This window comes from Carcharhinus amblyrhynchos, unplaced genomic scaffold (genome assembly GCF_965287045.1).
Source record: "Carcharhinus amblyrhynchos unplaced genomic scaffold, sCarAmb.v2.hapA scaffold_39, whole genome shotgun sequence".
NCBI lineage: Eukaryota > Metazoa > Chordata > Chondrichthyes > Carcharhiniformes > Carcharhinidae > Carcharhinus > Carcharhinus amblyrhynchos.
Genome location: NW_027649780.1, coordinates 5,117,986 through 5,142,122, shown reverse-complemented (window position 1 = coordinate 5,142,122; position 24,137 = coordinate 5,117,986). Strand labels below are relative to the sequence as shown.

The 24,137-nt window shown below is 46.0% G+C and overlaps 1 protein-coding gene across 1 annotated transcript; it reads left to right on the top strand.

Annotated features, from left to right (window-relative positions):
* Window positions 1-10,779: 10,779 nt before the first annotated feature.
* On the top strand, window positions 10,780-11,996 carry LOC145363547 (uncharacterized). Its single transcript, XM_080218733.1, has one exon. It carries the CDS (start codon window positions 10,780-10,782, stop codon window positions 11,788-11,790), a length of 1,011 nt encoding a protein of 336 aa, XP_080074859.1. The 3' UTR covers window positions 11,791-11,996.
* Window positions 11,997-24,137: the final 12,141 nt, after the last annotated feature.

The following is a 24,137-nucleotide window of genomic DNA, read 5'->3' as shown; positions in this document are numbered from 1 at the left end:
AAGGCTCTGACTGTGGAAGTGGTTTCAAAAGCTCAGGAGATCTGGTGTCCCACCAGCACTTTCACACTGAGGAGAGAGCATTCGGCTGCTCTCACTGCACGGGGAGGTTTAGAAGGTTTCTGCAGAGTTCACACCAGGGAGGAACCATTCACCTGCTCGGTGTGTGCAAAAGGATTTACTCAGTTCATAGAATCATAGAACCTTACTGTGCAGAAAGAGGCCCTTCGGCCCATCAAGTCTGCACCGACTACAGTCCCACCCAGGCCCTACCCCCATATCCCTACGTGGGATCTGTTATTCAGCCTGCGCAATCACACCCTTTAAATGCTTTAAATTAAAGAATTGTGCGGAGGGTGTGGAGAGTCTGCAGAAGGATCTAGATAGGCTGGGCGAATGGGCCAGGAAATGGCAAATGGAATTTAATGTTGGCAAGTGCGAGGTGGTCCACTTTGGTAGGAATAATGGTAGGAAGGACTATTACTTACGGGGCGAAAAACTGCAGCAGGCGACGGTGCAGAGGGACCTCGGGGTCCTTGTGCATGAGTCGCAAAAACCCAGCTTGCAGGTGCAGCAGGTGGTCAGGAAGGCGAATGGGATGCTGGCCTTCATAGCGAGGGGGATTGAATATAAAAGTAGGGAGGTCTTGCTGCAGCTGTATAGGGCATTGGTGAGGCCGCAGCTGGAGTACTGTGTGCAGTTTTGGGCGCCGCACCTGCGCAAAGATATTTTGGCCTTGGAGGGAGTGCAGAGGAGGTTTACTAGGCTGATACCGGAGTTGAGGGGGTTGAGCTATGAGGAGAGGCTGAATAAACTAGGCTTGTACTCGTTAGAGTTTAGAAGAATGAGGGGAGATCTCATTGAGACGTATAAGATGATGAATGGGATGGATAGGATTGAGGTGGAGAGACTCTTCCTGCTCAGAAAGGACAGTAGGACTAGGGGGCACAGCCTCAAGATAAAAGGGGTGCGGTTTAGAACGGAGTTGAGGAGGAACTTCTTCACTCAAAGGGTGGTGAATCTCTGGAATTCTCTGCCCGTTGAAGTGGTGGAGGCTACCTCGCTAAATATTTTTAAGAAGCGGGTTGATGGGTTCTTGATAAGAGAGGGGATTAAGGGTTATGGGGAGAGGGCGGGAAAGTGGAACTGAGACACGACAGATCAGCCATGATCTTATTGAATGGCGGGGCAGGCTCGAAGGGCTAGATGGCCTACTCCTGCTCCTATTTCTTATGTTCTTATGTTCTTATGTTCAATTGACCCGCAGTAAGGAATGAGAGAGCCTTATAAAAAGGGGCAGGGGTTTACACAGAGAGGTGACACCCACAGCTAGTAGGGATGATGGAATTCAGTGCAGGAAGAGGGTAAAGTGAGAAGCTTTTGTGATTCAAGGCAGAAGGATTGAACAATCTGGAATCAGTGCTTCTCACACTTACTGACTAACCCAAACACTTCAATTAACCTCATCATTAAACCCCCCAGTGTAAGTAACATGGATTTGACTGACAAATGTTGAAGTGTTGGGTTTAGAGCCACAAGTTTCGACTTCCCATTTGAGCCTGGGGCACCTTTTTGCCTCTCTGTTGCTTGCGTCAAATGACAGCCAAGCGACAGAGCCAAGGGCTGAATTTAGGTGCGAATAATGGGGCCTGCGCCCCAGTTGGGAAACTGCCCTGGGTGTCGCGTTAATAGAGAGACAGGAAGGTGCTGGAGGACGGACTGGGAAATGGGCCTGTAACCAATTGGGATACAGGAGGTTGTGACCGGGGCTGATGGTGACTGAACCCCTGGGTTCAGTGTCCCTGGGTTCAAAGCTGGGCGTCACGGGAACAGGATACAGATGAATTAAAGAGAAACCATTTGTGTCCAGCACATTGTGAATATCCTTTTACTCTGGTTGGTCTTTGATCCTCAAGTCATTTCCTGTTTATTTTAACCATGTTCTGTTTCATTAATAAACTTTTATCAGTAAAAATATTTGATTGTCCTGCACATTTCCTGATGAGATTGATGCACTTTAGGGAAAGTGGGTGAAGGGTGGGCAGACTCTTTAACAGAAAGTGAGTCCCTCCAAGGTAACTGGTAAAGGAGCCAGAGGGGGAGATGAGATTTTATTTTTGACGCAGTGATGTTCGAAAATGGGGTTCAGGGAATCAATTAACCCTTTCTCCCCTTTTCCCAAACTCTGAAATGATTCCCAGTGATAACCCTTATTGGTGACAGTGATTAGATTTTATTCAGTATCAATAAGAGCTGACACAGGCTAATGTCTGAGCAGTGGTATCAAAGTGCAGCAGCATTACCATTACACTCTGGGTAGAAGCAGCATCTCCATGGAAATGCTCCCTGCTCTGCCCCAGGTACCACGGCACCAGGCAATGCAGTATGTAAAACCTCGACAAATCTCTGTGCTCGGGGAATCCCTTCTTATACTTCTTTACATCACAAAGTTTGTGGAGACTGATTTAACCCAATCATTGCCCAGCTAACACTTGAACAGACCAATTATAAAATCTGTTACTGAACCATCTGTACCCACCCAAGCCATCTGAAACTCTCAAACAATTGTCTTCCCACACTCTGTCCCTGGTACAGGCAGTCAGCATTCCCATGCCAAGCAGTGAAAACAAGGTGGCCTTGACACCCAGGTGTCATTCCAGATGCAAGACACTCTTGTTTTCTCTGTCCTCTGGGAGCTGTTTATCTCCCCGTTCCCACACACACAGCAAGTCGTCTGTTCTCAGCTTTGTTCGATTTCTGATGACGTTTGGCCCTTTTTACATCTTTTGGATCAATAAAACATTTAATTAATGAAGACCCGAACCACAAGTTCCCATCCTGTCAACCATCCTTACCCAGAGCGTAATCACAACAGGAATAAAAACAGGAGAAGTAGAACGTAATCACAACAGGAATAAAAATAGGAGAAGTGTAACAATCAAATTCAAAATAAATGCACAGCCAGTCAGAGAATTTAATGTTCACTAATTAGCAAGAAAATCCCAAGACACCAAGATTGGGGGAAAGGCAAATTGTGCGGAGGGTGTGGAGAGTCTGCAGAAGGATCTAGATAGGCTGGGCGAATGGGCCAGGAAATGGCAAATGGAATTTAATGTTGGCAAGTGTGAGGTGGTCCACTTTGGTAGGAAGAATGGTAGGAAGGACTATTACTTACGTGGCGAAAAACTGCAGCAGGCGACGGTGCAGAGGGACCTCGGGGTCCTTGTGCATGAGTCGCAAAAACCCAGCTTGCAGGTGCAGCAGGTGGTCAGGAAGGCGAATGGGATGCTGGCCTTCATCGCGAGGGGGATTGAATATAAAAGTAGGGAGGTCTTGCTGCAGCTGTATAGGGCATTGGTGAGGCCGCAGCTGGAGTACTGTGTGCAGTTTTGGGCGCCGCACCTGCGCAAGGATATTTTGGCCCTGGAGGGAGTGCAGAGGAGGTTTACTAGGCTGATACCGGAGTTGAGGGGGTTGAGCTATGAGGAGAGGCTGAATAAACTAGGCTTGTACTCGCTAGAGTTTAGAAGAATGAGGGGAGATCTCATTGAGACGTATAAGATGATGAATGGGATGGATAGGATAGAGGTGGAGAGACTCTTCCCGCTCAAAAAAGACAGTAGGACTAGGGGGCACAGCCTCAAGATAAAGGGGAGGCGGTTTAGAACGGAGTTGAGGAGGAACTTCTTCACTCAAAGGGTGGAGAATCTCTGGAATTCTCTGCCCGTTGAAGTGGTGGAGGCTGCCTCGCTAAATATTTTTAAGAAGCGGGTTGATGGGTTCTTGATAAGAGAGGGGATTAAGGGTTATGGGGAGAGGGCGGGAAAGTGGAACTGAGCCACGACAGATCAGCCATGATCTTATTGAATGGCGGGGCAGGCTCGAAGGGCTAGATGGCCTACTCCTGCTCCTATTTCTTATGTAAGTAGGGGATCTTCCAGGATTCTTACAGTTCACACCTTAAGAGGGAAGAGAACTTTCTCTGACCCTCAATTTCAGTTTTTCCAGTTCTGTTCTGGCCCCACTTGGGATAACATCGACTTGATCTTGTCTTCTCCTGAAGGAGCACCATGAGTTCTCGGTTACTCATACATAAGGACAGATGCTGCAAGCAACAGATCAAGCATGGATGTAAAAGATTCTCCTACTCTTTATCTCTTTCCAACTTGTGGACAGTTCTTACTTAGTGTTATATATTCTCCCAAGCCCTCAATCATCCTAATCTATAATATTATCCATTTTACTTCAATGTTCCTCACTTTGTGTCCATATACAGTGTATTTAATTGGATCCTGATTGTTTTGAACTCAGTTTCTCTCTGGAGTGTGTATCAGTGCTTTGATGGTGTCACAATGTTGTCTCAATCCCCTGGCCACGTTAACCATTTCATCTCCTGCTGTGTCTCAAGTAGCTGTGCGTGTTTGGGACCCGCTCTTCACTCCATCTCACCGTGAATTTAGGCTTGCTATTTTTCACTTGTAACAAATCACATCTGCACGCTCACTCCCGGATCCCAAAATCAGGTCACACATTCTTAACTCTCAGATGTGCTGGTGAAAAAAAATCAAAGTGAGTGAATGCCTTTCTTATCTCCTCCCGTTCTGCTGTTGTAGTGGCTGGGCTTTCAAATGTGGATTTCTTCGAAACAAAGTTCATGGACAAGGATGTAAATATCTCTCAGGGAAAGTGACCAACTTATTCATCTCATCAACACCATTCCAGACTTTCACTGGAATGTAGGTGAGTACCAGATTGATATATACCACTTAACCACAGCCAAGGGGAGGTAATCTAATTCCTTTAATGTGTTGTTGTGATGTATTTTTTCCAACTAACCACAGGAGACCCAGGAACAGGCTACAATTGTTTATTTATGATTCAAGCCTGGAAGGCACCCTCCAGCGCTCTCAGTTCAAAGTCACAGCTCTGACACAGCTCTCTAACACAGTAATCACAGAGACAGCATTCTAATACAACTCTCAGCTCCAACTCACAGATACAGACAGCTTACACAGTTATTCAATACACAGAACATCGTAGGTAAGATTGAAATTTTAAACCATAGTTATTAAATATTCACTCAAAAACTTGTTAGAGAATGGTCTGTTTTTCTAGCGAGAACATAGAACATAGAACATTACAGCGCGGAACAGGCCCTTCGGCCCACGATGTTGCGCCGACCAGTCTTATTTTTAAAAAAAAAACATTGATCCACTAATCTAAACCAATCCCTTTTCGTCCATAAACCTATCCACCAATCTCTTAAACGCCCCCAAACTAGGCGCATTTACAACTGCAGCAGGCAGGGCATTCCAGTCCCTCACCACCCTCTGGGTAAAGAACCTGCCCCTGACATCCGTCCTATAACTACCCCCCCTTAATTTAAAGCCATGCCCCCTCGTGCTAGATTTCTCCATCCGAGGAAACAGGCTATCACCATCCACCCTATCTAAACCTCTAATCATCTTATATGTTTCTATAAGATCCCCTCTTAGCCGCCTTCTTTCCAGTGAAAACAACCCCAAATCCCTCAGTCTCTCCTCATAGGACCTCCCCTGCATACCAGGCAACATCCTGGTAAACCTCCTCTGCACCCTCTCCAAAGCCTCCACGTCCTTCCTGTAATGTGGGGACCAGAACTGCACACAGTACTCCAAGTGCGGCCGCACCAGAGTTGTGTACAGTTGCAATATGACGCTGCGACTCCTAAATTCAATCCCCCTACCAACTCCACTAGAACTCTCCACTCACCTGACGAAGGGGCAAACCCCGAAAGCTAGTGGGTTTACTATCAAATAAACTTGTTGGATTTTAAACCTGGTGTTGTGAGACTTCTTACTGTGTATCTAGAAAGTACACAACCTTGCTGACGAGTCCTGCTGATGTCAGCACCTTGAGGCATCAGTATTTGTGATTTTACTCAGATTAATGAGTTAAGTTCGTTTTTCGCGAGACTCTTCCGTCCTTGATACAAAGGCAAACACCAAACGCTGTCAGAATCAAAGTTCTTTGTTCGTCCTACATATGTAGGCTGGCTAACCTTTACTACTTAACCTCCACTCAGTGCTGGAAGTCAGTTAATAAAAAGCACACGAAGCAACGAGGCTGACCCCTTTTTATATAGTTTACAATCCCATCAGGTAGATGTGATTTCAAACAAGTCTTAAACACACATCATCTGATTCAAATCAAAAATGTCGAGACTTAAGCACACATCATCCGATTCAGGGTAGTGGAAGTTAGAGGGATTGGTGGGTATAATGTGTGGGGATATGGGGGTAGGGTGGGATTGTGTTCAGTGTATACTCGAAGGGCCTGTTTCTGCACAGTCGGGTTCTATGATTCTATGATCTATGATCAATCAAAAATGTCTAGACTTAAGCACACACCACCCGATTAAATCAAAAGCGAGTAGTTATAGGAATTGCTGTATAAGAAAGAACATCCTATTAAAGTACACATTTACTACTTACAATCCCCCCCACCCATCAGGACATAAGCATAATGTCTTTAGGATACGCCATTTGTTAGCGCAAAAGAGAATGTTATCACGTACTCAGCTAGACTCGCACCCCAGCTAGGCTCAGCAAGCTGGAGCCTGTGGTTAACCTGTTAACTACAACTCTCAATACTCCCTTCTCCAATGTCCTCTCCGCCTTCCCATTTCCTCATCTACCTCACGCCGTCTCTCTTCCCCATCTCCCCCTACCTTCCACCCTCCATCCCTCTCACCATCTCCCCCTCTCGTTACCCTGTCCCCCTTCCTTTGACTACCCCTCCCCCTCGGAACACCTCGCCCCCCCCCCCCCCCCCATCGCCCCCCTTCCCCCAACTACCCATTCCCCCTCGGGCCACCCCTCCCCCCCCCACCCGTCTCTACAGCTCCCCGTTCCACCCCACCCTCCCCTCACCCTCCACCCCACCTTCCCCATCCCTTTCCGCCCATGCAGCCTCTCACCCCTCTCCCCTTGGAGAGACGTTCTTCATTAACCTTGGGATAAAATTCCTATCTTACCTCTGTAGGTTTATCATTAAAACTTCACCCAAAGTCTAGTTTGTAATCTGGAAACTGTTTGTTCCTCAAACAAGTCAAACAACCTTGCCAATATTAGAACCTTGATGTAGAACATTTGACTCATATGTTTTCACAATATACATTAACAATTTGGAGGAAGGAACTGAAGGCACTGTTGCTAAGTTTACAGATGATACAAAGATATGCAGAGGGACAGGTAGTATTGAGGAAGCAGAAAGGACTTGGACAGGTTAGAAGAGTAGACAAATAAGTGGCAGATGGAATACAATGTGGAAAAGTGTGAGGTTGTGCACTTTGGAAGGAGGAATAGACTATTTTCTAAATGTGAAAATGCTTCGGAAATCAGAAACACAAAAGGACTTGGGAGTCATTGTTCAAGGTTCTCTTAAGATTAACATGCAGGTTCAGTCGGCAGTTAGGAAGGCAAATGCAATGTTAGCATTCATGTCGAGAGGGCTAGAATACAAGAGCAGGGATGTGCTTCTGAGGGTGTACGAGGCTCTGGTCAGACCCAGTTGGAGTATTAAGAGCAGTTTTGGACCCCATACCTCAGGAAGGATGTGCTGGTCTTGGAAAGGGTCCAGGGGAGGTTCACAAGAATGATCCCTGGAATGAAGAGCTTGTCATATGAGGAACGGTTAAAGGCTCTGGGTCTGTACTTGGGAGTTTAGAAGGATGAGAGGGGAATCTTATTGAAGTTTACAGGATACTGCGAGACCTGGATAGAGTGGACGTGGAAAGGAGGTTTCCAAAAGTAGGAGAAACTAGAACCGGAGTGCACAACCTCAGGCTAAAGGGACGATCCTTTAAGGAAGAGATGAGGAGGAATTTCTTCAGCCAGAGAGTGGTGAATCTGTGGAACTCTTTGCTGCAGAAGGCTGTGGGGGCCAGGTCACTGAGTGTCTGTAAGGCAGAGATAGATAAGTTCTTGATTAATAAGGGGATCAGGGGTTACGGGGAAGAGGCAGGAGAATGGGGATGAGAAAAAAAAATCAGCCATGATTGAATGGTGGAGAAGACTCGATGGGCCGAGTGGCCTAACTCTGCTCCTATGTCTTATGATCTTGTGTGATTTTACTCTAATGCATGAGTATGACATCTATTGCCCCTTTTACTAAATCTATTAATTCACTCTGACATTTCCCCCCTTTTGCTCCTTGGCCAAGTCCAAGGTATCAACTTCCTTTAAGAACATAAGAAATAGGAGCAGGACTAGGCCATCTAGCCCCTCGAGCCTGCCCCACCATTCAATAAGATCATGGCTGATCTGTCGTGGCTCAGTTCCACTTTCCCACCCTCTCCCCATAACCCTTAATCCCCTCGCTTATCAAAAACCCATCAACCCGCGTCTTAAAAATATTGAGCGAGGCAGCCTCCACCACTTCAACGGGCAGAGAATTCCAGAGATTCACCACCCTTTGAGTGAAGAAGTTCCTCCTCAACTCCGTTCTAAACCGCCCCCCCTTTATCTTGAGGCTGTGCCCCCTAGTCCTACTGTCCTTTCTGAGCGGGAAGAGTCTCTCCACCTCTATCCTATCCATCCCATTCATCATCTTATACGTCTCAATGAGATCTCCCCTCATTCTTCTAAACTCTAACGAGTGCAAGCCTAGTTTATTCAGCCTCTCCTCATAGCTCAACCCCCTCAACTCCGGCATCAGCCTAGTAAACCTCCTCTGCACTCCCTCCAAGGCCAAAATATCCTTGCGTAAGTGCGGCGACCAAAACTGCACACAGTACTCCAGCTGCGGCCTCACCAATGCCCTATATAGCTGCAGCAAGAACCCAGTGAATTAATATGTCCAATGCAAGGTTACATTACAAAACAAAGGCTGTGTGGAGATTTATAAAAATCAACTGTCTGCTGAAAGGATTAACTTTTCTGTGGAACTGAGAGAGTGGGAAGAGGAAACTTGGCATTCAATTGTGTAATTTAAAAAAACTTCTCTCAAGTTATTTTCTTCAATTTTGCTCAAATTTCATCTCTTTGGCCTACCCTTTTTTTTTTGTAAATGCCAATTTCTATTTCCAATATTTGCTAATTAATCAAAATTTAAAGAAATAATTCGCAAAATGTGTTGTTAACCGGATCTCAACAATTTTAACTCAAATGTTTTGGAAAGTTGAAACTGGATTGCTGCCAAACTGCAGCCTTATCTTTCTGTCTTGGGAGCAAATTGGCCTTCGCAATTCTAACCTTGAGCAGCTTAATTTCAAACTCAAATATATTCCTTTCACATTTTAGTACAGTCTGAATTTATTTCTTGGAATGGGCCATTCGGCCCATTGAGTCTGCACTGACCACAATCCTACCCAGGCCCTATCCCCACATATTTACCCACTAATCCCTCTAACCTACGCATCGCAGGACACTAAGGGCAATTTTAGCATGGCCAGTCAACCTAACCCGCACATCTTTGGACTGTGGGAGGAAACCGGAGCATCTGGAGGAAACCCACGCAGACACGGGGAGAATGTGCAAACTCCACACAGACAGTGACCCGAGCCGGGAATCAAACCCAGGTCCCTGGAGCTGTGAAGCAGCGGTGCTAACCACTGTGCTACTGTGCCGCCCAGACTGAGAGCTTTCGAAGCCAAATCCACAGTCAGATCATTTCAAGGGTGAAAGCATATACTGCAGAGAGACCATTTGAAACTGAGACTCACGGCAGTTCAAATTAAATGAATTGTTATTCTCTTTCCAAACTAATTCTTCAAACCATTGTGCTTGCAAACAACATCTTGCTTTAACAATTATGTCTTAAATGTATGGTATTCCCTCAACTGAGCAAACTAACTTGGATAAATGGGCTATGGATCATTGAGCATCAGTCATGGCTGACCTCACACACCAGCATCCCCTCCAAGCGCGCAGACACGGGAGCCCCGCCCCCGCCCATTGTTCCCCTCCCGGGAGCCCCGCCCCCGCCCATTGTTCCCCTCCCGGGAGCCCCGCCCCCTCCCATTGTTCCACTCCCGGGAGCCCCGCCCCCTGTTCCCCTCCCGGGAGCCCCGCCCCCACACATTGTTCCCCTCCCGGGAGCCCCGCCCCCACCCATTGTTCCCCTCCCCTGCCCTTCCCGGGAGCCCCGCCCCCACCCATTGTTCCCCTTCCCGGGAGCCCCGCCCCCACCCATTGTTCCCCTCCCCTGACCTTCCCGGGAGCCCCGCCCCCACCCACTGTTCCCCTCCCCTGACCTTCCCGGGAGCCCCGCCCCCACCCACTGTTCCCCTCCCCTGACCTTCCCGGGAGCCTCGCCCCCACCCATTGTTCCCCTCCCCTGCCCTTCCCGGGAGCCCCGCCCCCAAACCATTGTTCCCCTCCCCCTCCTCGAGCCAAGGTTTCCAGGCAACCGGTTGGCGGCTCCGGCCAGAGCGAGAAGCCGCTCGGGAGATCTCCCCCTGGCCCGGGACTGTGCATGTGCACGGGAGAGAGTGTGAGAGAGAGGGGAAGCTGCGCATGTGCGGGAGAAAGCCCGCCCCTGACATTCGTATTATGATGTTGACCAATGAGAAGAGTTGGAGGACCGGAAGGAGTCTGGTCCTCCAGCCAATCAGAGCGCGGGCTTTGTGCGGAAGTGCACAGCTGAGTGAGTGTTCCAGTGCACTGAGTGTGGAAAGAGCTTGAACCAGTTACACAGCCTGGAAATACATGGCAGCATTCACAGCAGGGAGAGACTGTACCCGTGTTCTGTGTGAGATTTAACTGATTGTTTAACCTGCAGAGTCACAGGGACACCCACACCATGGAGAAACCATGGAAATGTGGGGACTGTGGGAAAGGGTTCAGGGTCCCATGTCGACTGGAAGTTCATCGACGCAGACACACCGGGGAGAGACCTTTCACCTGCTCTGTGTGTGGGAAGGGATATATTCAGTTATCCCACCTGCTGAGTCACAAAGTCACTCACACCAACGAGAGACCCTTTAAATGTTCTGACTGCGGATTTGGCTTCAAAAGCTCTCAGGATCTGGTGTCCCACCAGCGCATTCACACCGAGGAGAGACCGTTCAGCTGCTCTCACTGCACAAAGAGGTTTAAATGGCCGTCCAGCCTGCGGAAACACCATCGGGTTCACACCGGGGAGAAACCATTCACCTGCTCTGTGTGTGAGAGGGGATTCGCTCACTTGTCCCACCTGCTGAATCACAATCTCACTCACAGCAATGAGAGACCCTTTAAATGCTCTGACTGTGGGAGCGGCTTCAAACGCACTAGAGATCTGGTGTCCCATCAGCGCATTCACACTGGGGAGAGACCATTCAGCTGCTCTCACTGCACAAAGATATTTAGAAGATCATCCAGCCTGCAGAGACACCAGCGAGTTCACACTGGGGAGAGGCCGTTCTCCTGCTCTGTGTGTGGGAAGGGATTCACTGATTCATCCACACTGCAGAGACACAAAGTCACTCACACCCAGGAGAGGCCCTTTAAATGCTCTGATTGTGGGAACAGCTTCAAAAGCTCTGGAGAACTGATTTCCCACCAGCGCATTCACACTGAGGAAAGACCGTTCAGCTGCCCTCACTGCACAAAGAAATTCAGAAGGTCATCCCAACTACGTGTACACCAGCGAGTTCATACCAACGAGGGACCATTCACCTGCACCATATGTGGGGAGGGATTCACACAGTTATCCAGCCTGCGGGCACACAAGTGTGTTCACACGGGGGAGAGGCCATTTACCTGCTCTCAGTGTGAGAAGGGATTCACTACATCATCCAGCTTGCAGACACACCAGCGAGTTCACCAGTGATTACAGGGGTTGGATTCTGCTGTTAACCACGTCCTGGACTGAACCATGTTCATTCTGACAGTTAGTTTATTCATTCATGGGACGTGGGCATCACTGGCTGGCCAGTATTTATTGCCCATCCCTAGTTGCCCAAGGGCAGCTGAGAGTCAACCACATTGCTGTGGCTCTGGAGTCACATGTAGACCAGACCAGGTAAGGAGGGAGATTTCCTTAATATCACTAGGCTATCGCCTCCCCAGATTTGGTAAAGTGGGAGGGTAAAGTAAAGCATTTGATAAGTGGGAGGGGCAGATGGTTTCTTTCTGCTGGACTGGTCAGTCTCACTATTTTGCTTCCAATGAGTTGATGCTCCTTGAGCCTGGGAGAGCACATTTCCACTGATATGCTCCGCAAAAGCTGATAAAGGACATTTATTTTATCCTGGATAGTAAATAGTGTTTTTCCCTGCACTACAGGTAGATCTAAAATAATACAGGAAGAACTGGAAAAACGCAGCAGGTCTGGCAACATCTGTGGAGAGATAAACAGAGTTAACATTTCACGTCCAATGTAACTTCAGAACGAAAGGGAGAAATGTGATGGGTTTGATGCTGGTGAGAAAGTGGGTAGAGTCAGGGAGAACAAAAGGGAAAGTCGGGGATTGGTTTGATGGCGAGTGACATTAAATGGCAGAAATGTTCTGGAACAAAAGGCAAAGGAAGAAGTAATGGCTGTTGTACAGAAACAAAACAGTAGAATTGTTCCATACTATCCCTTTATCTGATTCTGTACAACCCCTTATTTACACAGTTTCAAATGTTGAGGCTAATCAGAAACTGAAGATCTCTCTTGCCAGTACATTTATCTTCATTGCACAATCTTTACATGCACAACAATTAAACTTGTACATTTTACAGCAATTAAAACTCAGTCTTTCCCTATAACTACTGTTATACAGTTTTGATTTAAACACCTTCCAGGCATTCCAGTTTAAAGAGACAAACAAAGACAGTAATTCAATTATTTCTTTATTTAACACTTACAAAAAAACTCATTAACTCTTCACTGAACATCAACTTTTAACTGAACTTTAACTCTTAAACTGCACTTTAACTGAACATTAATTTTAATTATTTCACTAAAAAGAGATACTCCTGAGTTTAGGAAAACCTTGGCCAAGAAATATCCTCAATGTAGAATCTATCCCATTGGATCCTTCAGGGTATAAGTCTTCCTCTTGTGAGGTTGGTCTCTTCGGGTTATCGCTGCCAAACAAAGAACTCACATGTCTTTTATCCACAATTCTCCACTTGCTTCCGGAAGATTCTCTGTCATCCAGCCAATTGTGTAACCAGAAACTGATCACATGGCTCGAACATCCAGTGAAATTACTTTTGAATGATGCCTAGCTCATTTGACATGTCGCATACGTTAGCAGCCATAAATCGGAGATGCAATAGTTTTGTCAATGTAAACAACTTCCTTGATCTGACCTGTACAAAACTCTGGTGTGGCCGCACTTGGAGTATTGTGTACAGTTCTGGTCGCCGCGTTATAAGAAATATGTATAAGCATTGGAAAGGGTGCAGAGGAGGTTTACCAGGATGCTGCCTGGTATGGTGGGAAGGTCTTGTGAGGAAAGGCTGAGGGTCTTGAGGTTATTTTCGTTAGAGAGAAGAAGGTTAAGAGGTGACTTAATAGAGGCATACAAGATGATCAGAGGGTTAGAAAGGGTGGACAGTGAGAGCCTTTTTCCTCGGATGGTGATGGCTAACACGAGGGGACATAGCTTTAAATTATAGGATGGATGTCAGAGGTAGGTTCTTTACTCAGAGGGTAGTAAGGGCGTGGAATGCCCTGCCTGCAGCAGTTGTGGACTCGCCAACTTTAAGGGCGTTCAAATGGTCAGTGGATAGGCATATGGATAACATTGGGATAGTTTAGGTTAGAGGGTCATTAAATTCGGTCCACTGGTCGGCGCAACATCGAGGGCCGAAGGGCCTGTACTGCACTGTAATGTTCTATGTTCTAACACAGGCAGCTTCAGATCACAGCTCCCAGACTCTTTACCACCTGCATCTATAAGTTAAACAAAATTCCTAGAATGCATAGCTCTAATCCAGAATAGCTATTTTAAAGCCACTATTGCCATTATTGTTGTGAAAGCATTGTTGCAGCCGTGCTTTCTACGTCCACACTACTAAGTCATTATTGATCCTTTAACTACAATTCAATTAAGGCTCACCACTCATTCAATCATCTGTTTCTGACTGGTAGCTAATTAGTACAGTAATCTTTAATAATTTGATTCATGTTGGGGAAATTCCTAGTAGGTTAGAAAGATTTCAAATAACCAGGAGTTTAAGTTACTAACAAAATATTAACAATAAGCGAAATGAACTTAGATTAGGTTTACAAGCCAACAGGAAAACAGTCTACATAAGACACATATAAATACAGGAAGAGATTTAACTGAGTATGAGATTTGGACAAATATGTCTGATTTAAACATGTATGTTGGATCTTTAGAAGTGTATTTTAGCTGTCCGTTAAAGAAATCTGTACACTTTAGCCAAAGGCAGGTTGCTGCAAAGCCTGATGGGGTAAAAGCATATTGAGACGAACCACAATCTTTCGGACAATGAAACTACAGAATGTGTAAATTCTTATCAATAACAGTTACTATCAGTAAGGTCTTCTCAACCCCTTCATGAATAGGGTAGTCCCTATTGTCCAGATAAGGTAGGCCTTGACAGACAGAAGAATGTACATCTGTCTGGCCTGGCCATTGACTTAAGCAAGAGTTGGTGGGAACCTTAACTTGGATCTTTGTGACCAAGCATTAAGGTTGCTGAGCAACAGTGGGAGAAAGCATCTTTAATTTACAGTCCAATGATACCCCATGAGGTCAAAGGCTAAATGCAATTGGCTAAAAGTATACGACGGGTATTAATTGTGATTGATTTGTATTGAAACCGACTGGTTCATAACTAACAGAAGATGGGAAATGTAAACTCGAGGAAAGGTCTTATTGACTGTCTGATGTATTGTAACCTCAGAGTGGTGTTGGAATGCTCAAAGCCTTCTCTTGTCGTAAGGCATTGGGCTGCCCAGTGCTCACTCTCCCATCGATGTTGGTTAATAAAGATACGTCTTTAATTGGGACACAGTTAAAATTGAAGTTCTTGGCGATACCTAGCCTCCAGAGAAACCCGCAACAGTCAATACCAGATACACTGATTTAAAAATACACTTTGTGAAAGACAAGAGGTTTCTTTCTTACTAATCTTGATCAGGTTAAACAACCAGCCTCATTCTTGAGCCGGACTTTAACAGAATATAACGTCCTCCAGCTTATCAAAACGATGGAAGAATTCCTTAGTTTGGACAACTTCTGCTTGCTCAGCAGTGTCTAGAGGCTTTTAGCTTTATGGTATAAAGATCTCATCACATGTTAGAGTTTAACGTGGCTTCCTTGACCTTGTTACTTTTAACTGTGAATAGAGATGAAAGTGATCATTTTCATTTCTGAGGCACCCCTACAGTTTCCCACATCAACAGCAGTGACCACACTTCAAAAGAACTTGGCTGTAAAGCACTTTCCAAGATCTTGTGGTCATGCAAGGAGCTGTAGAAATGTAATTTCTTTTTAGAAATAGTCCCCAAACTTGGGTATATCACAGTCAGTCTGCTCATGGAGATCATTAATAAAGACTGAGTCTTCATTTTCAGTAATAACCATGTCTTTCACTCCATTTCCAAATCTCCTGTGAAAATACAATCACAATATATCGTGAAATTATTGGTTTTAAAACAGAACGAGTTGTTGTGATTTGGAATTCACTGCCTGAAAATGGTGCAGGGAGAAAATTAAACTGGATCTTTCAAAAGGGAACTGGACAGATTCGAAATGAAATATGGGATTAATGGGAGAGCTTGTTCAAAGGGATATCATGGGTGGAATGGCCTCCTCCTTTGCTCTGAGACTCATTTGCATTTGACAAAGGTGGTAAATACCTGGAACCCACTTCCTGTGAGGGGGGAGAAGCAGAGATGATGGAATGTTTCCAAAAGGAAATTGGATGGGCACTTGAGGGAAATAAACCTACAGGGATAGAATGGGGCAATGACTTGTCACAGGGAGCCAGCATTGACTTAATGGGCCGAATGGTCATGGCCCTAATTCCTGACTGATCTAATGGGTAGCCATAAAACAAATGAAGGCAGCAGCAAAGGCTGATGGTTAAAAGAGCTAACTCTTATCAGGCTGAGGACTGTGGGAGCAGCAGGCTGAAGGGGTTCTGCAGAGAGATCATAGATCGTAGAACCCTACAGTGCAGAAAGAGGCCCTTCGGCCCATCGAGTCTGCACAATCCCACCCAGGCCCTACCCCCATATCCCTACATATACCCACTAATCCCTCTAACCTATTCATCCCTGGACACTAAGGGGCAATTTCTTAGCATAGCCAATCAACCTAACCCACACATCTTTGGACTGTGGGAGGAAACCCACGCAGACACAGGGAGAATGTGCAAACTCCACACAGACAGTGACCCGAGGGCCGGGAATCGAACCTGGGACCCTGGGGCTGTGAAGCAGTAGTGCTAACCACTGTGCTACCGTTCAATGCGTACAGGAGCTCATTGGATGATGGCTGTCGCTGAGCCTCGAACAGATATTGAGTGAACATAGACCCGTGTGTTGTGCTCCTGAGAGAAATGCCACCCCTTGAGAGAGGGACAACTCCCTCAGCCTTCATGACTAAAAGACAATGATCAATTGGATCTTAAGATGTAGGAGCAGAATTAGGCCATTTGGCCCATCGATCCACCATTCAATCATGGCTGATAGGATTCTCATCCTCATTCTTCTTCCTTCTCCCCCTAACTCTTTACCCCGTTTTTGATCAAGAACCTATCTATCTCTGTCTTAAAGACACTCAATGACCTGACCTCCTTTGTGGCAATGAGTTCCACAGATTCACCACCCTCTGGCTGAAATCTACAGCAATAGAACATGGTTTAAATTATGGACTTAATGGGCTGAATGGTACCATTCCCAACCCCAATTCCTGACTGATCTAAAGAGAGTGTGACCTGATGGGTATCCATAAAGCAAATGAAGGCAGCAGCAAAGGATGATGGTTAAAAGAGCTAACTCTGTGTCAGGCTGAGGACTGTGGGAGCAGCAGGCTGAAGAGGTTCTGCAGTGAGGAACGGGCACAGGAGCTCATTGGATGGTGGCTGTTGTTCTGCCTCAGGTAAACATTGAGTGAACACAAACTCCTGTGCGTTGTGCTCCTGAGAGAAATACCACCCCCAACAGAGGCACAACTCCCTCAGACTCAGTAACTAAAAGACAGTGATCGATTAGTGCCTGTTCTGTGAATATGTGACTGAAAGCACATCTTAGCCAACGAGACCTCTATCAACCAACACACAAAGAAAGGTCCACTGATTCCAGGACTCTGAGGTATTGCAACAAAAGCCCATTGGCAGGGAGCCTGATCAACTTGCACTGGGTAGTATTTGAGTTCAAGCTGTGACTTTTGTGTTTAATCAGCATTTTAGCAAGTGTTGAGTAAAAGGGCAGTTCAAATGTTTATGAGTGTTTGAAGGTAATCAGCTTTCCAGCAAGTTGAGGAAAGAATAGCTTGTGTTCATTGAGTGTTTTTCTTTAACCTTAATAAAGATGGAGTTATACAAAATATTCTGTGTCAGCATTTCATTGTCTGCCACATTGGTTGATACTCTAGTCTGAGGGTCAACAAGAGAAATTTCAGCTGCTCCAGTCTCTCCAACTCACTGAAGTCCCTCATCCCTGGATCCATTCTCATAAATCTCCTCTGCGTCCCCTCTAAGAACCTCACATTTTTCCTAAAGTGTGGGTGCCATTCTAGAGGGTCAGAATTGAAAAGGAGGGAGGTTCTGTTCAACTTGTTATAACAGTGAGAAGTCTCACGACACCAGGTTAAAGTCCGACAGGTTTATTTGGTAGCAAAAGCCACTAGCTTTCGGAGCGCTGAAATCCCTTCCCACACTGCGAGCAGCTGTATGGCCCCGATACGAACTTGCTGGTGTTTCAGCGGTTTGGGTGACTCAGTGAATCCCTTCCCACACTCAGAGCAAGTGTATAGTTTCTGCCCAGTATGAATTCATTACTGAATTTTCAGCGCAGGGGGCATCGACATCCCATCCTACAGTTTCCACATGTTCACGGTTTCTCCACGGTGTGACTCTGCAGGTTTAAGAACATAAGAGATAGGAGCAGGAGTAGGCCATCTAGCCCTTCGAGCCTGCCCCGCCATTCAATAAGATCATGGCTGATCTGTCGCTGCTCAGTTCCACTTTCCCGCCCTCTCCCCATAACCATTAATCCCCTCTCCTATCAAAAACCCATCAACCCGCGTCTTAAAAATATTTAGCGAGGCAGCCTCCACCACTTCAACGGGCAGAGAATTCCAGAGATTCACCACCCTTTGAGTGAAGAAGTTCCTCCTCAACTCCGTTCTAAACCGCCCCCCCTTTATCTTGAGGCTGTGCCCCCTAGTCCTACTGTCTTTTTTGAGCGTGAAGAGTCTCTCCACCTCTATCCTATCCATCCCATTGCAGGTGCAGCAGGTGGTCAGGAAGGCGAATGGGATGCTGGCCTTCATAGCGAAGGGGATTGAATATAAAAGTAGGGAGGTCTTGCTGCGGCTGTATAGGGCATTGGTGAGGCCGCAGCTGGAGTACTGTGTGCAGTTTTGGGCGCCGCACCTGCGCAAGGATATTTTGGCCCTGGAGGGAGTGCAGAGGAGGTTTACTAGGCTGATACTGGAGTTGAGGGGATTGAGCTATGAGGAGAGGCTGAATAAACTGGGCTTGTACTCGTTAGAGTTTAGAAGAATGAGGGGAGATCTCATTGAGACGTATAAGGTTTGGTGCTCAGTTGAGTCTGCACAAACCACAATCCCATGCAGGTCCTGTCCCTATAACCACACTTATTTACCCTTCTCGTCCCCCTGACACTAAGGCGTAATTTAGTGTAGCCAATCCACCTAACTCTCACACCTTTGGACTGTGGGAGGAAACTGGAGCATCCAGAGAGAACCCACACAGACAAAGGGAGAAAGTGCAAACCCCACGCAGACACGGGGAGAATGTGCAAATTCTACAGTCACCTGAGGCCGGAATTGAACCTGGGTCCCTGGTACTATGAGGTGGCAGTGCTAACCACTGTGCCACCATGCTGCCCTTCATTCATCAGTGCAGCTGCTCTCGCATGTTCGTTGATTCCCAATTTACAAACCGCTTCTGCGATCTCACATCGGTGTTCCAACTCCTTCTTTCATCCTCTGTTGGAGTCTCACATTCATGTGCCATCTTCACACATTTCCCTACTTGTTAAATGTTGACTTTCATGTGGTTATTAACCAGTGTCCTTTTGTCCTGCTTGTTGGCATCTTTCTACCCTCTCCCACAAATACTTGTGGACGGTTTATCAGGTCTACAGCGACGGTGCTGTGTATTTTAACAATCATCATCCTCTGCTGCCTTTCAAAGAATTCACTATTCAATAATTCTGCTGGAAACTTCACAAGCAAGTCAAAAGCCAGGGTCAAATGGGTTTCCCATCTCAAAATATTTGGCTTATTTCCTCCTGTACAGTCCCAGTGTCTCCGATGGTGGCCAGATTATCAAATTGAGTTCCCTCAAAAGTCACAATATCTCCAAGAGACAGAAGTCACCTCATTCCCCTTGTCTATACTTTCCTTTCACCAGAATGTTCATCAAAAACCGAATGAATGCATTCCTTTAACCTACACTTTCAGGAGAATCTTTTAAAACATGAAGTATTCGCATATCTTTAATCAAAAACTAAACATTTCACAGTAACTCCATTGCGGTGTTAGTGTAAGTCCACGTCACACTAATAAATAAACTTTAAAAACTTTAAGAACATCTGAAGTTAAAGTTTATTCATTAGCCGTAAGTCGGCCTACATTCACACTGCAATGAAGCTGCTGCTAAAATCCGCTAGTTGCCACAATGTTTGGGTACAGAGGAAAAATTTTGCATGGACAATGCACCTAACCAGCGTGTCTGAGTTTTTAACTGTGGGAGGAAACTGGAGCACCTGGAGAAACCCACACAGACACAGGGAGAATGTATGGACTCTGCACAGATAATGACCCAAGCTGGGAATCGAACCAGTGTCCCTAGCACTGTGAGACAGCAGTACAAACCACCGTGTCAGTGCACCTCCCCCAACTTTGTATTTGATTCCAGGCATTATCAGCTTTGTTCTTTCCCTTAAAACATCAGGTAATTTCCATTTTCAGTGCTTGAAATAGCAACCCATGTCAGATATTTATCAATTCCAATATCCAAAGCAGGTTTTCTGAAAGGTAAAATCTTTTATTCTCTGCTTTATTTCTCAAAACTGTTGGCTTCACTCGGAGCTGGAAACCATCATCATCTGTTTTAAAAAAACACAAACAATCCATCTAGTTCTGGCCAAGATCCCAGTGAATTAATATGTCCCATCATAAGTTACATTAAAAAACAAAGGCTGTGTGGAGATTTATAAAAATCAACTGTCTGCTGAAAGGGTTAACTTTACTGTAGAACCAAGAGAGACTGGGCAGAGGAAATGTGTTATTTTCTTCAATTTTGCTCCAATTTCATCTCTTTGGTCTATCCTATTTTAAACGCCAATTTCCATTCTCCATTATTTGCCACTTAATCAAAGTTGAAAGAAATACTTTGTGAAATGTGTTGTTAACCGAATCTCAACAATTTTAACTCAAAAGTTTTGGAAAGTTGAAATTGGATTGCTGTCAAACTGCCGTCTTGTCTTTATGTCTTGGGAGCAAACTGGCCTTCACAATTCTAACCTTGGATAATTTAATTTCAAACCCAAATGCATTCCTTCCACAGTTTGAACATATTTTAAACTGAAACTCAGGGCAGTTCAAATTAAATTGTTATTCCCTTTCCAAACTAATTCTTCAAATCAAAGATGCTTGCAAATAACACCCTGCTTTAATAATTATGTCTTAAATGTCCCTCAGCTGGGCAAACAAACTTGGAGTAAGGGTTGTGGATCATGATGGTGCAGATGTCATGGCTAATCTCACACACTGGCATCCCCTTATCATGATGTGGATGTGCTGGCGTTGGACTGGGGTAAACACAGTGAGAAGTCTGACAACACCAGGTTTTAGTCCAACCGATTTATTTGATAGTAAACTCATGTCGTTCATGTCACACTATCTGTAACCCCCATGACTTGCCTGGGTTTGCAAAACCTCACTCACTGTCTGGAGACAATACACATCTCTTTAACCTGTGATCAGCGCTCCTTCCACTCACATTGTCGGCCACTTTAGGACTTGAACAGCAGGTTAGGTGTAAAGATTTGCACTCTAATCAGTAATCTCTCAACTGTCTGTGCTTTATATGTTCTGTCTGAGGCCAGAACTCTCCATTCACCTGACGAAGGGGCTAACCCCGAAAGCTTGTGAGTTTACTGTCAAATAAATCGGTTGGACTAAAACCTGGTGTTGTCAGACTTTTTACTGTGTTATCCCCTTATCACACAGGAGAAACAGAGAGGAGGGAGTGCTTTCAGTGGCCCTGGGTTTGGAAACAACAACTACATCTGCTCCCTGGTGACTGATTTCCCAGGCTGCTTAGGTTAGATAGACACATGAGCGAAATAGGGATGGAGGGTAATAGGAGACTGTTTTAAATAAGGATCAGAACCTCGGGACGTTCCTGGAAATCAACCGTTACATGTGTTTGATGTTTTTCTCTTTTACTCCGCAGGTGCGTCGGTCCACCTTGTTGTCCAACAAGGGGCGTACACGCGGTGGGTCGTGCGTGGGCTGCTCTTGGATGTTTCGAGAGTAGCCTAGTACTTTGCGTACGCTTAAAACTGGACCAGCTGATGGGCACCACGACAGCTCAGTGACTATCACTGTTTGCTGTGCAGATACGTGGATTTGGGCCAATGTCTGTGGGGGTTTGCGCATTCTCCCCGTGCTTGCGTGGGTTTCCTCCGGGTGCTCCGGTTTCCTCCCACACCCCAAAGATGTGCTGTTAGGTTGACTGGGTATAACAAAGTGTCCCTAAATTATTCTCCCCTTAATCTGGTTTCCAATGGGGGTACCATAAGCATAGACATGGGTCAAGGGTGGAGGAGGAGAAACACATTGTTAAGATGGCGGCGCGGGCTTGTTGGGCCGAAGGGCCTGTTTCCTGGGCTGTGTTGTTCTTTGATTTGTATCTCTGGTTGTTTGATTTTAGCTAAGGAGTGGTCTGCTTCAGGGGAGGTGTCACTCTGTGGCTGAATGAACTTCCTCAAAGTTCCCACGGCATCTTCTAACCCTTCACTTGATTTGATCTTTTCTGACTGTAAATCGATATTTTGTTCCAGCAGTAGATTTTTCTGAGCACCACTCACCCTATCATCTGTCCCCTGTTCCCAGTATAACTGATTGCTGGCAGGAAAGCTTGTCTGCCCTGGGCAATCAGCTTCATTCTGTAGCTTATCCACCACTTCCCTGAACTCTTTGTATTTTGTACTCAACTGTAAGGAACACAGGTTTCCAATGTAACTGTAGATTAACTTATTCTGGACTTTTTCCAACTCGCTGTTTCCTTCCTGAATCTCTTTAGAAAACCTATCGATAACCCACTCGTAATCTCCATCACATTCTTCTACATCTCCCAGAGTATTGTTTAGTCCTATTGCCCTTGATTCTGTTGTCAAACTGTCAGTCACATTCTAGCACATGGCAAAGCCATTCATAGAATCATAGAAACACTACAGTGCAGAAAGAGGCCCTTCGGCCCATCGAGTCTGCACCGAACACAATCCCACCCAGGCCCTACCCCCATATCCCTACATATTATACCCACTAATCCCTCTAACCTACACATCCCTGGGCACTAAGGGCAATTTTTTAGCACAGCCAATCAACCTAACCCGCACATCTTTGGACTGTGGGAGGACATCTGAGCGGTTATTGGATAGGCAGATGGAGCGCTCCAGAATGAGAGGGAGTGGGATAGCTTGATCTTGGGATTGGACATAGCTCGGCACAACACTGAGGGCCGAAGGGCCTGCACTGTGCTGTAATGTTGTATGTTTCTATAACAGCATTATCCTGGTGTCTGTAACCTCATCAAAAAATTTAAGCAGGTTAGTGAAACATCATTTCCCCTTAACAAATCGTTGCTCACTTTCCTTCTTAATCCACATTTATTCAGGTGACTATTAAATTTGTCCTGAATTATTGTTTCAGGAATCTTTCCTATCACCAGCATTGAACCGACTGATCTGTAGTTTCTGGGATTATCTTTCCAACAGTTATTGACTAATCCACCTAATTTGCAATGTGGACTGTGAAGGGAAAGCCATGGAGACACAGGAAAAACACGCAAACTCCATACAGACAATCACTCGAGGCCAGAATCGAACCTCAATCTTTGGCGCTCTGTTGCAGAGGTGCTAACCATTGTGCAGCTCCCAAGATCTGAAATCTTTCCAGACAGAACACACAAACCTTCCACATTCAAAGGCTGATGATCAGAGAATCCCTACAGTGCAGAAAGAGGCCCTTTGGCCCATCAAGTCTGCACCGAACACAATCCTACCCAGGCCCTACCCCCATATCCCTACATATTGTACCCACTAATCCCCTCTAACCCACACGTCCCTGGATACAATGGGGCAATTTCTTAGCACGGCCAATCAACCTAACCCGCACATCTTTGGACTGTGGGAGGAAACCGGAGCACCCGGAGGAAACCCACACAGACACAAGGAGAATGATATTCAGGTTCTAAAGAATGGAATGGCTGCCAAACCTTGAGATGCAATATTCAGTTTGCGTTTTCCGCATCCAATTTCCAATTGCTGAGTCCTGTAAATAGAGTTTCCAAAAAGATCATAGGAACCCTAACTGCAGAAGGAAGCCATTCGGTCCAATGAGCCTGCACAATCCCACCCAAGTTCTATCCCCGTAATCCACATCTTCATCCTGCTAATTCCCTGATGCTGGGGTCAATTTATCATGGCCGATCCACCTAACCTGCACATCTTTGGACTGCGGGAGGAAACCAGAGCATCCGGAGGAAACCCACGCAGACACGGTTTGAGAACGTGCAGGCTCCACACAGACAGTGACCCGAGGCGGGAATCGAACCCGGGCCCCTGGCGCTGTGAGGCAACACTGTGCCAACACTTAATAAGAACATAAGAACATAAGAAATAGGAGCAGGAGTAGGCCATCTAGCCCTTCGAGCCTGCCCCGCCATTCAATAAGATCATGGCTGATCTGTCGCGGCTCAGTTCCACATTCCCGCCCTCTCCCC

What these genes read in the sequence shown, in the direction of transcription:
- LOC145363547 (XM_080218733.1), top strand. Translation starts at nt 10,780, where the DNA reads ATGGAGAAACCATGGAAATGTGGGGACTGTGGGAAAGGGTTCAGGGTC.